The sequence below is a fragment of the Poecilia mexicana genome, unplaced genomic scaffold (genome assembly GCF_051168715.1).
Source record: "Poecilia mexicana isolate PSO_F unplaced genomic scaffold, ASM5116871v1 scaffold_2, whole genome shotgun sequence".
In the NCBI taxonomy this organism is placed as follows: domain Eukaryota; kingdom Metazoa; phylum Chordata; class Actinopteri; order Cyprinodontiformes; family Poeciliidae; genus Poecilia; species Poecilia mexicana.
Genome location: NW_028263371.1, coordinates 14,128,109 through 14,148,178, shown reverse-complemented (window position 1 = coordinate 14,148,178; position 20,070 = coordinate 14,128,109). Strand labels below are relative to the sequence as shown.

General features: G+C 41.1%; 1 protein-coding gene across 1 annotated transcript in view; it reads right to left on the bottom strand.

Annotated features, from left to right (window-relative positions):
* Nucleotides 1–307: 307 nt before the first annotated feature.
* Nucleotides 308–20,070, bottom strand: part of tbx15 (T-box transcription factor 15) — a 57,033-nt gene continuing 37,270 nt past the window's right edge. The window contains exons 5-8 of the mRNA XM_014974093.2: nt 15,283–15,450; nt 14,960–15,024; nt 6,972–7,069; nt 308–3,540 (exon numbers count right to left, since the gene is read on the bottom strand). Coding sequence (XP_014829579.1) covers nt 2,696–3,540; nt 6,972–7,069; nt 14,960–15,024; nt 15,283–15,450 — 1,176 coding nt within the window. The 3' untranslated portion in view covers nt 308–2,695. The remainder of the gene's footprint in view (nt 3,541–6,971; nt 7,070–14,959; nt 15,025–15,282; nt 15,451–20,070) is intronic.

Sequence of the window (20,070 nt, the reverse complement as noted above, 5' to 3'; positions counted from 1 at the left end):
CAGATAGGTGACATTGCTATACTGGTCAACTCTTAAATACACATCTTAGTACACACCACAACATACTTTACTCTCTTATTATAGTATTGCTTATTATTCAACATTTCACACAACAACTTTTTAAGCTTATAATATTGATTGCATTTGCCATCTCTTTTCTTATATATATATATATATATATATATATATATATATATATATATATATATATATATATATATATATATATATATATATACCATGAAGAAGTGTTTGTCTCCTGGAAGAGCTCTTCTATTTTTACTTTTTTTGACACACTTAATGTGTCTTATTTTAACTCGGAGTTTTATATGAAACTTTAGTGAACCAAGATGAAAATAACTATCCAACCAACATGAAAAAATCATTGACCTCTAAAACTAACAGCTGGCTGAAGACGATAAAATAGTAAACAACCTGCACTTGTTAGCACTTTACCAAGTCAGAGGACTCCAAAGCGCTTTACGCTACAGTCATTCGCTCATTCATAGCTACAACGAAGCTAACCAACATCTGCCCTGGATGTGGACCGACAGAAGGGAGTCTGAAATTCAATCTGACCACCACCAGCAATCAAAGTGGGTGAAGCGTTTTGTCTAAGGACACAACAGCAAAGTCTGAGACAGACTGGGTGGGGGTCTCAACCAACAACCCATTGGCTACATGGGCAACCCCAACCTGCTGAGCCACTACTGCCCAAGATTATGGGACAATGAGTCTTTGATATCACTGTTGAAGAGTTCTGGTTGACTTCACAGACTGGTTTTATTCAGCCACCTTGAGGAGTTTTCAAACACGAGCAAAAGGTGAAACTGCAGCATGCTGGTTAGATTTAAGCACAGTCTTTATCCAAAACCATTTGGAGCTTTGGGATTTTGTCTTGCTGCATATTCCAAATGCCCTTCACCCTAAAGGTCACAAGCTGATCTATGGATACAAACTGGAATTGCGAAAATAAATTTGCTTAATGGAAACACGGGAATTTAAAAAAAAATAAATAAATAAATTCACAATTTTTGATAAATATTTTCTGTAGGACAAGGCTGTTTTTTGGCCATATCAAAATAAATGCATTTTGAAAAAGACTCCATTGGAAACATTTTGTATCACACCAGTTACACCAGTTTGCATACAGCAGCAACACACCTTACTTGCAGGAACTGGCCACCTTGGACAATGCGCAGCCGGCTCCTGCAAAGCCAGGTGTGCATCACAAAGTTCTGGTTCTGGTGCATTGAGAAGCTCATCAAAAGTTTGTCATTTGAAAGAGATGGATCCATAGCTGTTCTGGAAAACTGTAGACTGCAAATTCCCACAAAAGGGAAATGGTAACACCAGAATTGGGAAATTGCGTCTTTTCGTCATTACTAAAAAGGTTTTGCACTTACTCAAACTCTAGTTCATTTGTCTAGAAAGTCCGGTTCATTTGGAGAGGTGTGAACGCGCAATCGAACTCTGAAACTAGTCAAAAAAGCAAACCCCTACAAACCGAGGTCTGTACGGCTGAAGTGGACGTGAACCAGAAATCGCTCCAAAAGCAGGAAGCAAAATGCCCAGAATGCCCTGCCCTACAACAAAAGGTTGTAGCGCAGGGCATTATGGGTAACCAGAACAAACGCTTGTGTTTAGCTCTAGAGGGAGAAATGGCTCGTGGTCTTTCACCAAATATGTGAAAGAAATCCTACAACCACTAAAATGTGGCGCTACTTACATTTTTGAAGGACAAAGTTGTGCTCAGAGTCTTCTTTAGAAGTTTTGGTGTTGTTCCCTTCGTTAGTTCTTTGTGCAGTGCCCCCACAGGCGAGGAGGGGAACAAGATTTTCAAAGTGTGAAAGCAAACTGCTGAGAATGCAACAAATCCAAACGAATCTACCGGACCGTCAGGTGTGGAAACACCCAAAGTCATTTTACGGTTCTAATTTTTGTATTTACTCAGGTTATCTTTGTCTGATATGATCTGAAACATTTAGGTGTGATAAAAATAGAAAAAATCTGCAAGGAGGCAAATCCTTTTCCACTATATGCATATATATAACTATATATAATCACATAAATCCCGGAAACATTGTGAGGAGTTCCAGTTTTTGTGGAAAACAGGTGGGTGAAGCTGTCTGGTTGGAGTCCTGTTCTCACATTTTACTGTACAGCGAAAAGAACCGGCTCTGTTTTCCTCCGTCAGCGGCCTCCACCGCGCCCAGGTCCTCCACCTCCAGCAGTGAACCGCTCACTGGTGCTGTCCAGTTGTCCCTTTCATTCTGTCCAAAGCCTTCGAACTCCACACAGAGCTGTTGACTCTTTGACGTCCCTCAACCGAAACGGCACAAGCGCTGGTTGAAGTAAAAAAATAAAATAAAAAAAAACCTCTGGATGACACTGGAGCTGTTTCTATTATTATTGCACCGTAACACATAGACTTCCTTCTCTACTCCGTTTCCACTTCTTCAAATTTGCCTTCGAACAGTAAGAACATTGAGCTGCTGTCAAGATCATTATAAAATAATTAAATAGAAGTTTATACCTGCTTTTGTTTTTATTGCGTTTGGAGTGGTAGGCGTGTTTCTGAAAGGTGAACTCTGTTGGTTTAAACCAACACTCACCAACTGCAGTTTTTTTTCCTCCTTCCCTTTTTTCACCTGAAATCGTTTCAGCGACGTGGAGAAGGTCGAGGTCGCGGTTTTCACACCATGTGCATGGACATCTGAGAGGACGAGCCGTACTGACGTCCGTCGCAGGAGCTGCCGCCCTGCTGGCCGCCCGCCGCATTGCCGATCATGTGCATCGTGTCCATGCCGCCGTTGGGCAGATACTGGCGCTCAGCGAAGGCGCCGGCGGGCGCCGAGGAGCAGAGCAGCCCCCCCTGGGGCTTTTCTGGGCTGGCGGCCAGGCGAGGCGAGGCTGGGAAGTTGTATCCGTACAGGTTGTAGGGGTTGTGGAGGGAGAAGGCGTTGTAAGATCCCTGCTGCACATGGTGGTGGCCGCCGCCGAACATGTGGGCGGAGGACGGAGATGACCCCGACGAAGAAGACGAGGTGGAGCCGGAGCTTCCGCCGGCCTGCATCACGTACTGAAGCTGGGAGGCCGGGAACGAGCCCAGCTGACCGCCATAGGCGTCCATCTTGCCGCCGGCAGCGCTGCCACCGCCTCCACCGCTTCCGCCGCCAGCCAGGGAGCCGTGGGCGCCGCCCTGCATGCCTGCGGCGATCAGGGAGGAAGTCCTCTGCGGCAGGAAGGATTCGGACGGCTGGGCGGACGCCACGGCTCCCCCTGCCGCCTGGAGGCGGCCATATGAGCCGTCGGCCAGGCCGCCATAGCCCTGCAGGGCCGCCATGTTGCTGCGGGCGCAGGCGGGGTACTCCGACAGGCCCAGGTTGCAGAGCTGGCTCTCTCTGCAGCCGACGTTAAACGTATTCGGGGCCAGGTGGAAGGCAGGAGGGGAGCAGGACGGGGACAGGAGGTGGGCCGCGCCGGATGGAGAAGGCGTCCCCGTGCTGGAGGTGGTGGGAGACGTCCCGGTGCTGCCGCCTGGAAAACAAAGCGCAGACAGAGCTGGTGAAACGCAGATTCAGGGTTTCCCCCAGTGTAATAAGCCTGGCGGGCCACCAGGCTTTTCTTGTGCTAAGTATTGTTTATTAATTTTAGTTTCTTTTTAAGTATTGCCCTTTTCAAGACTTTATAGTTGGTGTTTAGGTATTAATGTTCCAGTCTTCCAATAACACTTAACTATCAAGTGATCATTTTAAATTTCCAGTCAATTTTAAACATTTTTTAACTCAAAAACATGGTGGCGGGCTGGATGAATGACTGCCCAGCAACCCGAGCACCGGGCTTAGAAAGTTTTCTGGGGGAAACCCTGCAGATTTATTCCACGGTATTCAACTGGGACTTGAGGAGAAGTTAACATGAAAGTCCAGTTAGAAGATCAATGTTAGTAAAAATGGTTCGTAGATCATGAACTAATAATGGCCGAGAAAAAAACAAAACAAAACAAAAACAAAAAACGCACCCATCTTAAAATCCAAGGTGAAGAAAAATCATTAACTGGTTCTGGTTCTGCTCTGCAGCCACCAGAACCAGAACCAAACACAGAGGAGCAACATTCAGCTTCTATGCACCACAAATCTGGAGCAAACTTCCAGGAAACTACAAAACAGCCAAAACACTAAAATCAACAGCTTCCTAATCTAAAATAATCCCGATCAGAACCGGACACACAAAAACATAGAAATAAAACATCCCGATCAGGACATCCCTGGTTCACAGTGGTTGCGAACAGGGAGTATGTCCAGGTTGGACACCTGCACTGAATCAGACTGATAATGTAAGCTGAACAAAACCCTGGCTCTTAAATACACACACCACTCTTCTTTTCTTTAACTCTCTCCCTCTCAGAATAGCTGCAACTTCTACTCTCTCAAGCTGTCCTTGACACCACATCAGGCACGGGATCATTAAACATTTGGCTGGTCAACATGGCCGCTCCGCACACACACAAACACACGTAAGATGCACATAAAGCGCAACGTTGTTGAAGCAGACGATAACCACAAGTCAGGCCTCTCGGAGTGAAACAATAGTTGTGGGATATCAATCACATACTTTTCGATTAATGAGGCTCTGGCAGGAGTTCCCGCCGCCGCTGCTGTCGGAGAAATTCAGCTTGAAACTAGAACGAAGAGGAGAGGAGAGGCTAAATGGTCCAGGACTTGCTTGGCCGGGATTCTTGTGATTTTGCACCATATGCCTTCGATAATACGGCCAGCACTGCTCGGCCAAGAGAGAACGATAGCGTGGTGATGTCATGTTTTCCTCCGGTCAGCGGGATTCAAGGTGCTTCAAGGAGGACGTGAAAGCAGCGCGTGTGCGCTTTCACCCTTTACGCCAAAGATGAAAAGAAAAGAAAAAACGGGGTCCGTGCAGGGTGACAAAGACGGTGTAAAAACTTTAATTAAATCTTAATTACGGCAGAGGAATTTTAGGATGACAAACACATGTTAGCATCACGTCATACTGACCTCCAGTGGTAATTTACACAAAAAGGAGGAAAAAAAAAAAAGTCAGCAGGGAAAAAAAGCTACTCCACAGCGGCGAGGTCTTTGAAATGAGCCATTACTAAGCCTCGCTTTGGGCGACACCGGAGGGGGAGAGAGAGCGCAGTACTGACGGGGACTCGGAGCGGTCCAAAGCCAGCAGGGTAATGGTTTCGTACCGGAGGCCTGCGCGCGGTGTGAAAAGTTCAGCAGACGCAGGCGGACCCGCCAGAAAAGCGGCGCATGGCCAAGCTCAAGTGAAGGACAGGCATGGCTGATGCAGTGAGCGATGATAGACGAGAGGAGGGGGCGGAAAAATGCAGAGAAAAGTTCACGTCGGGACAGCGACGCACCTGGTGCGTGCACACGCTGCGCTGTAACCCCAAGCGGATCGCAAAAATCAAGCGGTTGTGAAGAAACAGATGAAACAGATGAAATACACACGAGGTAAAGTAAAGATGACTTATTTCATGTTACAATCGTAAACTTCAGTGTATTGTGTTGAAATGTTTGGATAGGCCAACAAAGTGCCCTATTTTTTGAAATAGAAAAAAATAATGTTTTTCAACTTTTTTATTTTATTTTTTTACTAATAAAAGCCCAACAAGGTCTAGTCAGGCCCGTCACCATAAGAAATTTTGCTGGACGACAAATCGTCCCGGAAGTTATCGCGATGAACGATAATATTCTTGTATCGAGACCATCTTCAGGTAATATAATGGCAATAATAATAATAATGCAAGGACAAATTCTCAAAGTTAAATAAGCTTTAAATTCTAATGAACGTTTAAACACTGGAACTGGAAGACATTTTAAATACCCAGAATAAATAAACAAAACAACAGAAACGGCAAATAAAACGAATCATGATGGCTCTGTAAACAAAACTGTCCTTTAGAAAAAGACTTTTGTCATCCAGTTTTTGGTAGAAAGAGCAAAAACGATACATCGTGCAAATGAAAATGATTGAGCTTGCTTTAATTTATCAGGCGATTAATTGATTTATTGTTTATTGTGACAGGAATAAGTGGAAGGGAATCAGAAACTAGCGATGTGACAGATGAGGTGATTTCTCAAGGCAGAAACCTGCGTGGAGCAGCAGTTCTGTTAAGTTCGTCAAAATCTTACCAAGTATTTTTTACTCTAGCTTCTATTGCAAATATCTTAGTTCACTTAAAATAGACAAAATTTACTTATAAGCAACTTTTCAGCAAGAAATAGGAGCTTGTTTTGAGCAAATAATGGGAAAAATGTCCTGATTATTTCCACTTATATCCAGTAATTTCTCATAAATACAAAGAAATTATTGACTTAAAGCAAGCTGCTTGTTTTGTGCTGAAATTTTATTGTTGTCTTATTTTTAAGTGTCCTAAGACATTGTGTTTTTGCAGTGTACTGAACTGACTCAACCGAGTCCAAATGCTGCAAACAATTTTTAATTTCAGCAGTTCACTTTTTTCAGCAAGAAATTTTAAAAACAATGCAACACTTTCGACAAACCCAACTATTACGCTGCGGTTTTCAATGTGGCAAAATGTTAATTTTTGCAAAGCACACAGTAAAATCCCAGGATGGCAAGTTTTAAGAAAGCAAAATTCTGTTTTACGGCTTGTTTGCTTCAGGTGCAAAATCGTCAAATTTCTCCAGCTCGTTCTCTGCGTCAAATATTTTGTTTGTTGGCCTGCTTGAGGGAAACACAAATATAATGACTCACAGTGAAGTGAGTCACCTCATGGATTTCTGACCTTCACAATAAATTAAATTTACTCTGTAAGAGCTGCCAGCGCTCTCCCGTCTGGTTTTTTGGAGCAGATGAAATCCCACCAAGAGGTTCGCCAACAAAATTAAAAGCTGACTGACTGAATTTAGCTGACAGATTATTTTCCAAAGGATTTTCTCTCGGAAAGTGAACATAGATTAGCGTACCTTGCTGCTTCTGCATGTTGGTGAAGTCCTCAAACGTGAGGGTCCTCACAGGAGGTCTCCAGAAAGCGTACGTCTCCATGATGGCCTCCAGGCCGGTTCTGAAACACAGAGAGAGAGAGAGAGAGAGAGAGAGAGAGAGAGAGAGAGAGAGAGAGAGAGAGAGAGAGAGAGAGAGAGAGAGAGAGACGCTACAGGTCAGACGTCTGAAACTACAGCGAGTCCCAGCGCGTCGTCCAGTGACGATGCGCTGGGACTCGGTTCAACGTTTCACTGCTTTGTGTTTACATCGGGTGAGTCTTTTACTTTGTTTCTACCTTTATAGTATACAGGTATATATAGTATAGTTGCCGTCTTCCTTCCTGGTGAGGCTTTTTGTGTTCTTTCAAAATAAAAGGTATTTGATGAGATCTCATTGGTATTTCTCACTTTCAGCAAAGTAACTCAGGCGCTTTGACGTCCTGATGTTACAAAGGAGAAGTTTGGCATTTCTGGAGTAAGGTCCTGTGAGAAGGTTGCAGCCATATTCGATAAATGTGAAACACTGAGTTCCTTTAAATCAAGGCTAAAGTCCCACCTGTTCGCCTTTGGTTCATAATAACTGGAACACTGATCATAACATATTTGATTAGAATTATTCATGATGATTTTGATTATGGCGTTTGGACAGAATTTATTGTCTGCTGTTTCATTTTTACACATGTTTTTTGTTAAGATTGCATTTCTGTGTTAACAAATGTTATTCTTTTATTTGTTTGGTGTTATATTCTGATTTTAAATGTCATTTTTTCATCATAATTCACAGGAAGGCTTTCAAGCATTTCTCTATGTGTACTTAATTAATAAAATGTACTTCACTTAGTGATAAAGTTCCTGAAATAAATTGATTTTTCACTAGTATTCTAATTTAATGAATGGGTCTACAAGGTTCATCCAGCAGCTTGTCGTGTTTTTGAGTTAAAAAATGTTTAAAGTTGACAGGAAATTTGAAAATATCACTTGATAATTATGTGTTATTGAAAGATTAACACCTGAACACCAACTATAAAGTCTTTAAAAATGCAAACATTTTAAAAAGACTTAAATAAATAAGCAATGCTTAGCCTGGTGGGGGCACAAGGAAAGCCTGGAGGCCCGCCAGGCTTATAATACACTGAGGGAAACCCTGAGCCTGTATAACAGGCTGACCTGTATTAGAGTAGAAAAGTCATTTTCTAAATATTTAGATGAAATAACACCAGTTTCCCACATTAGTTTGTATAGAACCGTTATTTACTGAACTGGGTGTCGCTGCTATCAATAAGGAGCATATTATAGGCAGGTCTGCAGCAACAATTTTCCTATTTCTACACATATTTGCACATATTACATCCAGTGCATTTAAACTGACTTCTGTTCAATTTAAATTATTTTATTCATAACTAATAAAAACACTGTGCAGCAGGGAAAATGTCATCAAAACTACTGCATAGTTACTGAAAAATAGCGACTCTGGTCCAAAAGAATGTGCAACTAATTAAAAATGTTCAAAATGTGCATTTGTATTAATTTGAACTTTAAAAAACAGACTTTTTACAAGAATAAAATGAGTAAAAACTTTGCTGTAACTGTACAAGCAATTGTAAGTAACTGAGGCTCTGTGAATGCAATAATTAACGTATGTCAGCAGGATGAGACTTGCCGAGTTTTTGCTTGTTTGATTAGAAAAAGTGAAATAATGGAAATAACTGTAGACTTTTCAGTAAATATCTTCCTAGCATCTCCCAGGCCTGTCGCAATAAATCAATTAATTAATTGTGAAATCAGTTACAACAAGCTGAATAATTTCTATTTTTGCATGATTTATCATTTTTCCATTTTCTCTCTTTTCTGTCAAACCCTGGATGACAAAAGTGACTGTTTTATTTTTCTTTTACAGAGACTTCATAATTGATTTTATCTGTTGTTTCTGCTATTTTGTTTATTTCTTTTGGATATTTAAAATTTCTTACAGCTGCGGCATCAAACGCTCCTTAGAATGTCGTCCAGCAAAATTTATTCGCTGGACAACAGAACTCATAAAAATGATTTACATTCACTGATCTGAAGAGATTGTATTGCAGATTTTAAGTTTGTTGTTTAAGTATTCGTGATACACACAGTGAGACGGTCAATAATGACTCTAAATCAAAAACGTATATCTTAAATGGTGTCAAAATTAATTTCAAGTCCAGGTTAGAAACAAACGCGGTGAGTCTGGAAAGCTTTTAACAGGTAATCAAAGCACGAAACGACGAGTTAGAAGAAGATGGACAGTGATGGATTCTGCCTGAGCGCTTACGACAGGAGAGCCAGAGAAGTCGGAGGCAGCTGACCGAAAACCGTCAGACCAACTAGAGGCGGCGTCTGCTTGGAGGAAACCAGGGCCGTTAAAAAAGGAGGAAGTTTTCTTTCTTTTCTTTTCTTTTCTTTTTCTTCCCTTTTACTGCGCACATAAATCCGAGGTGACGTTTCTCCTTGAATCTGCACATGCTTCTCTGTCCGGCTTGATTTACCTCCCGGCGCACATGGCTCCGGCCCGCTGCCGGGGGGGGCAGCCAGCGCCGGCCGCTGTTATTTTAGGGCTGCTAACTCCCAGAGCAAGGCGGCTCGTTTGTGCGCCTCGCTAATCTGACTGCGATCATTCATGCTGCGGTGGGACCAAAACACAATAAATGAGCTGTGTCCTCCTGGCAGGCCGTAAAGCCGCCTCACCAGGACACCAGCAGAAAGACACCTCCGCCAGTTACCGCCGGGCCCAGCTTGGATCTATATTGGGATGCAGTAGGTAATTCAGAATATATATTTTTTTAAATAAAAGGGCTGGTGTTTAATGTGATAATTGGCTGTGGAGGTTTGCCCTTTTCATTAACATGGATTTTCCACTGGATGCAGGAAATGATAAAGTTCCAGTGCAAAAGTAGCCGCGCTGTCCCTCCCTTTAGCTCCTACAGCGTAAACACGTGTGCAATAACTGCGTTTTCCCGACGACTGTTTATGCAATTCATATCCGATTCTAATATTAGCTCCTTAAAGTTTAAAAGTGGCTTAAATAACGAAGCACGCCACAGCGTTTTTTAATGTTTGACTTCTCTTTTTCCAAATAAAAAGTTGCTGCCTTCCGCTCTGATATTTTCTTCTCTGCGAGGTCAGTGGCAACAAATCGTTGTATTTAAAAAAGAAAATATATATTAACTTCTAAAAAAAAAAAACATTTTCCTTAGAAAGAACAGGCAGAACTGGGCTAAAGCCTGGCAGGATGTTTTACCGCTCTTTCTTTTTGGAACGAGCGGTAAAGTTCGTTTAAAATCGGCTGGTTTCCGGACATGGACTGGGCTTTTACGCGCGGCCTTCAAATATCGAGTATAGCTGAGGTCGGGGTTTTTGGAGGGCCATCCAGAAAGTCGACTATAAGTCTTCCAGAACCAGGTTTTTATGTGCGCTCTGGACCTTAGTCCTCCTTTTCTTGTTTCTTTTTCTCTTACAATAAAACATAACCGCTGATACAACACTACTTGGTGTTATATAAACTATAGGCTCTATAAAACAAAACCTAAATATTTGTTCAAATGTGACTCAATCTGGAATGAGCTAATTAAAAAACAAGACAAATCCAAAATAAAGAGCAGAGCGGAGAGATTTTCCAGAATCCAAGAATTTTCAGTCTGAAAATGATAAATCCAATTATTTTCTGGTCAGCGAATGCACCAAACTAAAAGACTTAGCTTAGCTATCAGTGAAGTGTTTTAAAATGAAGTCTGAGGAGGCAAACTGAAGGAAAAAGCTTGAATTGTTTGTTGGCCATGTTGTGACGCGTCTGTACTTCATTCAGGCTGCTAGAGAGCAAAACTTAAAAATCATAACAGGAAGGCTGGAAGGAATACAGGACCTGAGAAGACGCACAGCATGCTTGCTCAACTGTTATGAACCATTAAATTAAATGTTAGCAACCTTTTAGAAATCCCAATGTTACCGTAAAAATCTCTACATTCAGAAGGTCGGCTGTTTAAGCAATGCTAGCTGTGCTAACTAAGCTAATTGCTAATGGAATATGCAAAAGATGCATGAGAATGTCAACTTTAAATCATTTTGTATTTGTTTAAAAGTTATAAAAGCCATATTTTAGTGGCGATGTCACTTCTTCCGCCTTTATTTCCTGTAGAACTTGTGAGGCCAAAAGCCGACTGCCCTCATCCAGCTGAACAACCAGTGAAATTTGTGCGTGTGAAATTTTGAGCTCATACATTCGCGACTAGCTATGCGACGCAAGAAAGTCGAAAAAGGTTAAACTTTTGTTGCTGCTGTTGTCGTCGCATCTCGTGTGTCGGGTTCATTGGTGGGAACCTTTCGTTGTCGTTTGTCCAGCCCGTATGATTTTTTAATATCATTGTTTAACCAGCTGGCTGTTCGCAAAACACCGTATCCACAGCAATTGGAAGTTGAGTGGAAGAAAAAAATGCAGAAAAAAACACAGAAAACATTACGCTTGAGGCTAATGATTACATTAAACCATCCTAAGGTGTTCACAACATGTCTTGATGCTCAGTTCTAGCTGTGTTTTTTTTTTTTTCTACCAGGATCGGGTAGAATCGGTATTAGCAGATCGACGGTTTCCAAATCACGGATACACACTCTGATTGGTGCAGCTCTTCAGAGGAAGGAATTTAAAGTTTTCTGAATTAGAAAAAAAGTTACTCATCAAACTTTCTCTGAGGTCTGAATGGATATTGTAAATATTAGCACCACATATTTGTAATTTTCACTAACCAAAGTTAAAAAGAAAGAATGAAGCGTTCAGACGGTTTTCAAGCCTCCCTCTGTGTTAACGTGACACTCAGGAGGAGCACGACAAATGTCAGTGCGACCCCGCCTGACCGTAAAATGAAAAAAAAAAAAAAAAAAAAACTCCGTTAGGTCTCTTGAGACCACTGGAGGGTTGAGGGAGGGTTAGCAGAGCGGTGAGGGATGCGAAGCGAACAGAAGGGCTGCAGAGCTGGAATCCGAAGCCGCACGTGAGGACAAATTCATTTTCCCTCGCTTCTCTCCACGGACAAATATCTCACTTTCTGTTATCTTTTCATCTGTTGCTTCCCCTGCAATAAAACTCCGATGCCAGTTCGTAAATCAAACGGCCTATTGTTTGAAAAATGAAAAAAGATGTCTCAAATATCTGTGCGCTTAATAATGCGGACCAGATGAAGGAGGCTGCTTTCATGTGAGGCGGGTCTGCCGGGTTTAACGTCCCTCTCATTCCCTTCCTCCTCCATCACGCTGATACTCATCGGGATACAAAGACCTGATGGACGACGCGGCGGCTCGAAAGAAAAGAGACTGGAAGGAGGGGAGGAAGAGGCAGAGGAGGGCAGCAGATATCTTCAGTGACGTCGTTTATTCTGCACGTAGTGAGAAAAACCTTTACTGTATGGATTTGGAGGAGAGCAGGCGAGGACGTCCTACAGAACATGTAGAGCTTCACAGTAACGCCCGACTCGCTAGACGCTTCGTACGACGTCTGAGGAGTCCAGACTGTGTTAATAACCCTGCTGATGTGGTGATTTGCAGGTCAGAAAAAAAAAAAAAAACATTTTAAAAAAGTCTAGACTAGTCGAGGTGAAAGGGAGGGAAGATTCTGTTACACAAAGCCATTGTTTCCAGAAGCATTTTTATAACCAAATCTTTTGCTCTGAAAGTGTTTGGATTTATTTATGGTTTCTATGAATAAAGGGTTTTTACAACTGGGCAGGAATTTACGGTTAAACGGCGAGGTAGACGGACCAGCAGACCCAGGTGGTCATGAGGGCTTGGAACGGGTGTGCCGGGTGCCAGAGCTGAACCACAAGCCATAACCTTAATGATCACCAGCTAAAGAGGGAAAAACGATGTTTTTTCTCTGAGTAATACCACAGCGATGATAAACTTCGCTCCACCGCTTGGTGTGCGTTCCCTTTTCTAAATCCATTTTCATTTTTGGGAGTCCAACAAAAACAGAAAATTGTATTTTCTGTTTTTGAGTACAAAAAAAAGATCAAATCAAAATGTGAGGAAGAGAAGAGAGGCAAGCAGCAAAAAATATGTTTAAAGCTAGTAGATCAACGTGAGGCAGCCTCACAGGAGTAAAAACACAGAGGGAGGTTAAAGTTTTGCGTCTCTGAGTTTTTGAATCAAAAATAATTTATCATTATTTTTATCCTTAGAGATGACCTGCTGCTTCTGTGACTTCATTGTGACCGTATGTGCTACTTGTTGGAGCGCTTACCTTTTTATGTACTGCCAACATCACTTTGTGCCTTCATGCAAATTCAATAAAAAACACATTTTATTGCATTTTTACTACAAGAACAGATTATTTCACACTCGTCGGACATCGCTAACCTGTCTTGGCAGATGGAAATAATATGTATTCTTGTGTTTATTGTTGTTGTTTGAGACCTTTGCAGTCCTTTGAGTTCTCAAGATATAAAGCACATCATAAATGAAATCTCTGAGTAATACGTCTATTACTATTATTATATTGAAAAATCTCACCTGTACATCCCAATAAAACAATGCTATGAACCCTTAAACTGTCATCATGTTTGCACTGGCCTGTCATGTTCACAGAAGCCAATAAAAATCTATGAGACATTGAGAAAGTTGAGGCTGATAGAAGAGCGAGGCAGCCTGACTCTCATTAACATACTGTGCATTAAAATCACTGACACTTAAAAACCAGGCAGCCAAACTGAATATTTGTGTTTTATCCAGGAAGATGATTGTGGATGCGCCACTTAATGCCTCCGTTTTTCATATAAATATTAATAAATCTCCCCAATCTAATCCCTAGTATGAGGCAGTATTATGAATAATCAACCTCTTTGAGCTTTACATCGTGTTATAATGTAATTCCCTCATGAGAAACATAGCTGAAGCCTTGCTTTGATTCTTTTATGCATGTTTGAAAGATCCTTTAATCTCCATGGCAACCATTCAGCTGTTACAAAACACCAGGGTGGATCTAGCTCCGCCTTCGAGGACGAAGCTCCTCCTTGGAGCTTTAATTTCCAAGTTTCTGAGTTTTGAAACTGTATCTCTCCCCTGTGACTCCCCCACTCGGCTCCTTCAGACTAGCCAGCAGCAATTAGCAAACACCTGGTGGAGTTGAGCATCTGCTGAGCTCATTATAGGAGCTACTTCTCAGTGAAACGCTGGTAAAAATGTTGCTAAAGGGTTAATAGAGGAACCATGTTGTGATGACTTCCTGAAGGCGGAGCTTCAGAAAGAACAAGAGCTTCTTAAAGAGACAGAGGCCCAATTTAAGGTCATATTTGACACATATATGGCAATTTTATAACAACTGAAGATAATATAGCTACTTTATTGTACTATAAAATGGCACTATATGCCTGGAAAACACATTGATAAGCAACAAGTAGCACATAAGGTCACAATGAGGTCACTGCACACACACTTCCATCTGCTTTGATTAAAAAAGCAATGTGATTAATATCAGTAAGTCGTCATGGTGTTGTGAAACTTCTTGCCATAAAAAAAGGGAAGGAAAAAAAAAGCGCCTGAAAATATATTATCTAGTGACTCTGACTACATATGTTACTGACAACAACAAGTTGAAAAATGTTGGTAGCGATCACACAGTGTTCTTTGGAGAAAGCCAGTGATCCTTTTGTTCCCACTGTTGTTTCTTTTACTGTGGATCTCGGCTATTTAGAGGGCAGCGCAAGAACACAAGATGTGGTTAAGCGACAGAACTCCGTGGTGAGATTTAAGAAAACATCTTTTTGTCGGGAATAAAAGGCAGGTTTTCCTAACCGGACGCATTCCTCACAAGAGCACTCCTCTGGCCGAGAAGCGAAGATTATACATATTTTTTCGGAACATAACGTTAAAACCTTTGAAATAATGAATAGGTTTAGTTGATGGATGGAAACAGATGCAAGGAGTTAAACAAAGCACTCCCGACAGGATTTATTCTGTACCTGTTTCGGCCCGAGTCCCGGAATCCTTTGGCAAAGGGGTTGCGATCAATCTTTAGTCTGGTGATCTGTCAAAACGGCAGACAGGACAACGCATGCTGAAATTGATGAAGCTCAACATTAACTCACACAAAAAGATTTTTTTTCTAGTAAGATGCAACATCTTACTAGATGTATGACCAAAAATAAAAGAATCCATAAAGCTGAGGAGTAAATTCCCCCTTTGCGAACACATAACTTTTTTTTTTTACAAATTCTTAAAATATGCTAAGTTAAAAATGAAATTTCCTAAGAGAGAGAGGGAGAAACAAAATGGGGCTGCTTACCTGCTGGTTCTGGTAGGCGGTGACGGTTGTGAAGACGGTTTCGGAGAAGCTGAACGTTTTAACTCCCTCCCCGCTCGGCACTGGTTTGCTAGCAGACAGCTCACTGCTGAAGTCCTTCCTGATGATGTGAACCCGAGGCTGATACTTGTGCATGGAGTGAAGGATGATCTGTAAGCAAACATGTAAATATAGAGAAATAAACTGAGGGGATTTACAGCTGGGAGTGTTTTCCATATTAGCAGGAAAGATGCAATGCAGCTTCCTAAAAACTTTGTTCCCTTTTGTCACATTTCAAATGCTTCAAATCAACAAAGAAACCTCAAAATCAGACAAAGTCGTCGCCTCAAGAATTGTGTTTAATCAAATTAATTGATTAATTAGTTCCAGAAGATTTGTTTGTTCAATACTTGAACAGAACCAATCCGACAACATGAAGTAGGCTGAAAATCGCCAACAGAAAAAAAGGTAAAGAAATAATCAGGGCCACATCTAAAAAATATTAACAGATCAGAAACAGTGATTAGCCGAGTTTTCATATGATTGAGCAATTTGACATTTCAAAAATAACTTTGCTTGGTGCTACTTTACAATAAGGCTCCGATTACAGCTGGTTAATAAATAGTTAATAGATATGTTATTAATTCATCTCAACAGTTTATAAATCATGAATAACTCTTTATTATGCATTAATTAAGGGAGAGAAGGAGACAAAATCCACAGGGATTTTTTTTTTTGCCAAATAGTGAGCCAAATCTGATTTTTAGCATATAGTCTCCTTCTCCTTCTTTATGCATGATAAGCAGTTATTTATGATTTATAAGTACAGATGAATTAATAACATATCTATGAACTATTTATTAGCCATCTAAAAGAGGAGTTTTATTGTAAAGTGGAACCATTTGCCCAATGGAAACTTGCCCATTTTGAAAAAACTCAAATATTTTGAAAAAAGTTTTGTTTTCTGGATGATGGTTTTTTTGTTGTTGTTTTTTTACTGTAATTTGGTTTATTTTCCAAAACTGAGATGGAATCACCTTTTTTCCATCACGTGAGTCACATGATCAACAACCGGATGTTACTACTGCCGCAAACCACGAAGAAGACGACAACAGGAAGTGGTAGGAGGATCACGGCGCAGCGTTTTTTAATGACTGATCGCGCGAAGAAACTTATTCACACATGATTTTTATTGCGCTTCTTATTTAACAGGAAACGCCACAATTGCAAAACTATGTTTTTTCGACATAAGTGGAATATTTGCGCACAATTTGTCATGGAAACGCGGCTAAGCGACGGCTACAAGGTTATTTCTAAGAACCAGAGTGCGAGCCGTCATCCCCAAACGGAGGAGAAAACCAACCAAAGTTACTTCTGGAGCGCGTCGATGACTCATAAAACCATCAACAACCGGCAGGTATATCTACGCTCTGCTAAGGTCAAAGTTCATGATTCAACAGTATGAAAGAGAATGGGCAAAAATGGCATCCATGGAGATCAAAACCACTGCAAAACAAAAAAAGAAGGGGAAAAAAAAAGACATCTTGATGATCCTCAAGACTCCTGGAAAAAAATATTCTGTGGATTTATGAGACATCCTATTACATCTGGAGTACGGCAAGGCAAGGTTACTTATTTAACACCTTTTGGCCCAAGGCAAAATCAAAGTGCTTTTTCTTTGACGCTAATATGACAGATTTAAAAATGAAGTTTAGTGGGGGGAAAAAAAAACTTGGTTTAGAGTAGGCAACAGCAAATAAAAAGGTTTTAACCTTGTTTTAGAAGAGCTCAGGGTGGGAGCATTCCTGCAGAGTACAGGGAGCTTATTCCAAAGTTTTGGTGTTTAAAGCCTGAAGGCTGCTTTGTTCTGACTCTTGGAGAGAATGGTAGGTTTGATTCAGATGATTTTAGCGCTCTTAATGGTTTATAGCGCCAAAGACGATCGGATCAGACACCTTGTCCAGGCTTTTGAAGGTGAGAGGCCCGTTAGTGAGGTTCTGATTTACGGCTTACAGCGTGAGGACCTCAGAACCCGGCTGGAGCGCTGATCGGCTTTTGTTTCTGTAAGGACTCTCGCAGCAGCATTTTAAAGCATCTGATTGTTTTTTTTTTCTTGATAGTCCAGTGAAAACGCTGTTGCGATAATCAAGTCTGCAAAAAAGTGACCTTTCAGAACGCTGTTGGGTCGTCTGGACATGTGTTTGGGTCGCAATGTGCCGTCTTTACCCTAAACTAAGACCAGGTTCATGGTCAACACTAGGTTCCTGGGCTTTCTCTGAACGAAAACAACATTTTAGAAAATTAACATCTAAACATACTTTCAGTCAAACATGGTGATGAAGTGGCAAAGTTTGTGGCCTACTTTGATGGAGAAGGTCTTAAGATCGAGTCTAACGCTGTGACAAGATCTGAAACCTGCAGCTCAGGCTCGAGAATAAGGTTAAATTAAAACAGTTTTACATAAAAAGAGTTTCCATTTGTTCATTATTGTCTTTTGGAGGCTTTTAATTTTCATGTGAACAGGATAACTTAATGAAATTATCATTTGAAAACTGACTTTTTTTATTTGCTCTGGGCAGTTTCCTTTGATATTATAATTGGTTTTCATTGATCTAAAATATAAGGCTAATAGTTTGTCAATGTTTCTGAAATTTACACTGAAAAAAGAACAAAGTACTTTTTTCTAGTTTCTAGTACAAACATCTTCTTGGTAAAACTAATATTTATTGTTTTAAGTGAATAATTCCTTAATACTGATGAAAAACCCACAACTTCCACAGGCAGTTGATTAAAATGCCAATTATCTATAAATTATCTATAATTTTTCATCAATATTAAGGAATTATTCACTTAAAACAAGCTCCTATGTCTCTCTGAAAAATTACTTACAAAATACTTTTGTTTTATTCCAAGTGTATTGAGATATTTGCACTAGAAACTAAAAAAAAAAAAGCATTTGGTGAAATTTGGTGTTTCTGCAGCGATGAAGTCCTCGTTTCTTTTACACGCATTCCTCCCAGAGTCGGCTGGCTGTACGTGACTAAAACCTTCACGCCATCGTGAATCTCACTGGAGGATTATTTCACAGCAGAGCGGAGGCGTCAGACCGTGTCGGCCTCAGCCTCGCCTCGGGGCCCCCGGTCTGCTCCTGATTAATCAGAGGGTGAGAAAACCTCCCCAGAGCCAAACACCCCCAGTTCTTCCCTCATCCTGCCGCAACGAGAGGGGGTCATTTCAAAGCGGCGGGGCCGCAGGGGCGAGAGGAAACACCTCCGAATATGAAAAACACAACACCTCCAGACCCCCAATCACACACACACACACACACACACACACACACACCCCCCCACACACACACACACAAGCAGAAATTAAGACTGGTGCATGCTTTAATCTACCATCCTCGTTTTTGTTTTGTTTTTTTTGCAGTCCTTCCCGCCACGCTCTGCTCTTGGATCAGCCGTCAATCAGAACGCCGTGGGAGGAGCTGCGGTGTCTTTTTACCCCGCTCAGTAGACGTCGCACAAATTGTTATCCCCCCTCCAACCCAAAGAAAGAAAGAAAGGAAGAAAGGAAGAAAGAAAGAAAGAAAGAAAGAAAGAAAGAAAGAAAGAAAGAAAGAAAGAAAGAAAGAGAAAGAAAGAAAGAAAGAAATGTCTCCTGACTCCATGTCTGGACTCTGGTTTCTCACCGGGGGAAGACATGTTGCCTTCGCTTGTCTTCGGGTTGCACCGAAACGGCTGTTTGAAAACTCAGGATGTAAAAGACAGACATGAAAAGACTTCAGGTGGTTCGGCTCGTTTTCACCATTTTTCAAACCCGCATCATAAATTCTAAATATTTGCAGCCAATTAGCTCAGCATTGTTACTACAACAGATACTGGAAGGGCTAAGAAAAACAAAAGTCAGTTTCTGCTGCGTTCTCAAGTCGACGCTGCCTTTTTGTGTGCAGTAATCGTCTGGCTCTCTAGATTTTTGGGCTGTCATCCTGATGGAAAGTGTCGTCTTTAACTAATTTTCTTCAGTATTGTTATGCTTTTAGCTCCATCCATCTTCCTATCAACTGTGACCAGCTTCCCAAGTACGAGACAAAAGAATTCCCCAAAGCATGATGCTGCGACCGCCATGTTTGACTGAGAGGACGGCACGTAGCTCCAGCTGATGCATTGTGTCAGTTTTTCGCAGAACATTTTGTCCTCCGCGTTGGCCAAAGAAATGAATCTTTTGTCTCGTCTCCACCACGTTCTCCATGCGTCATGATGATGTTCCCTAATGTTCTCTTAACAAAGCTCGCAGGATTTATTTGAACCTCAAATTACTGATTAATGCAATTGACTGCACATGTTTTATTTTTGATTTTGGTTTTTTTAGAGGTATCCATAGAAAGAGGGTGAGAACTAATGTGCATATTTGTACTTGAGTAAATTAAATCCTGCATCGTTTTAGTCAACTATCACTTTTGCGGTTGACAGAAAAAAAAAAAAATCCTACTAAAATACATAGAAGATTGTGTCTGTAACGTCACAGAACGTGGGAAAATAAAAAGGAATATTATTTGAGTTGTATTGATCCTCTTTTTTTCACTTCCGATACCGATATCTGAGGTTTAGTATCGGCCGATACCGATACAGAAAACATCACTGAAAGACTTAAAATGTTTGTTTTTAACAGACACAAATGTACTGAATTACAAATGTATTTCATAATTCTGCACCAGTGCAGCACATTTAGATATACCAGCAGCTTCACAAGCTGACATCTAAAAAACCACAACTTTCATTTGTTCAGTCA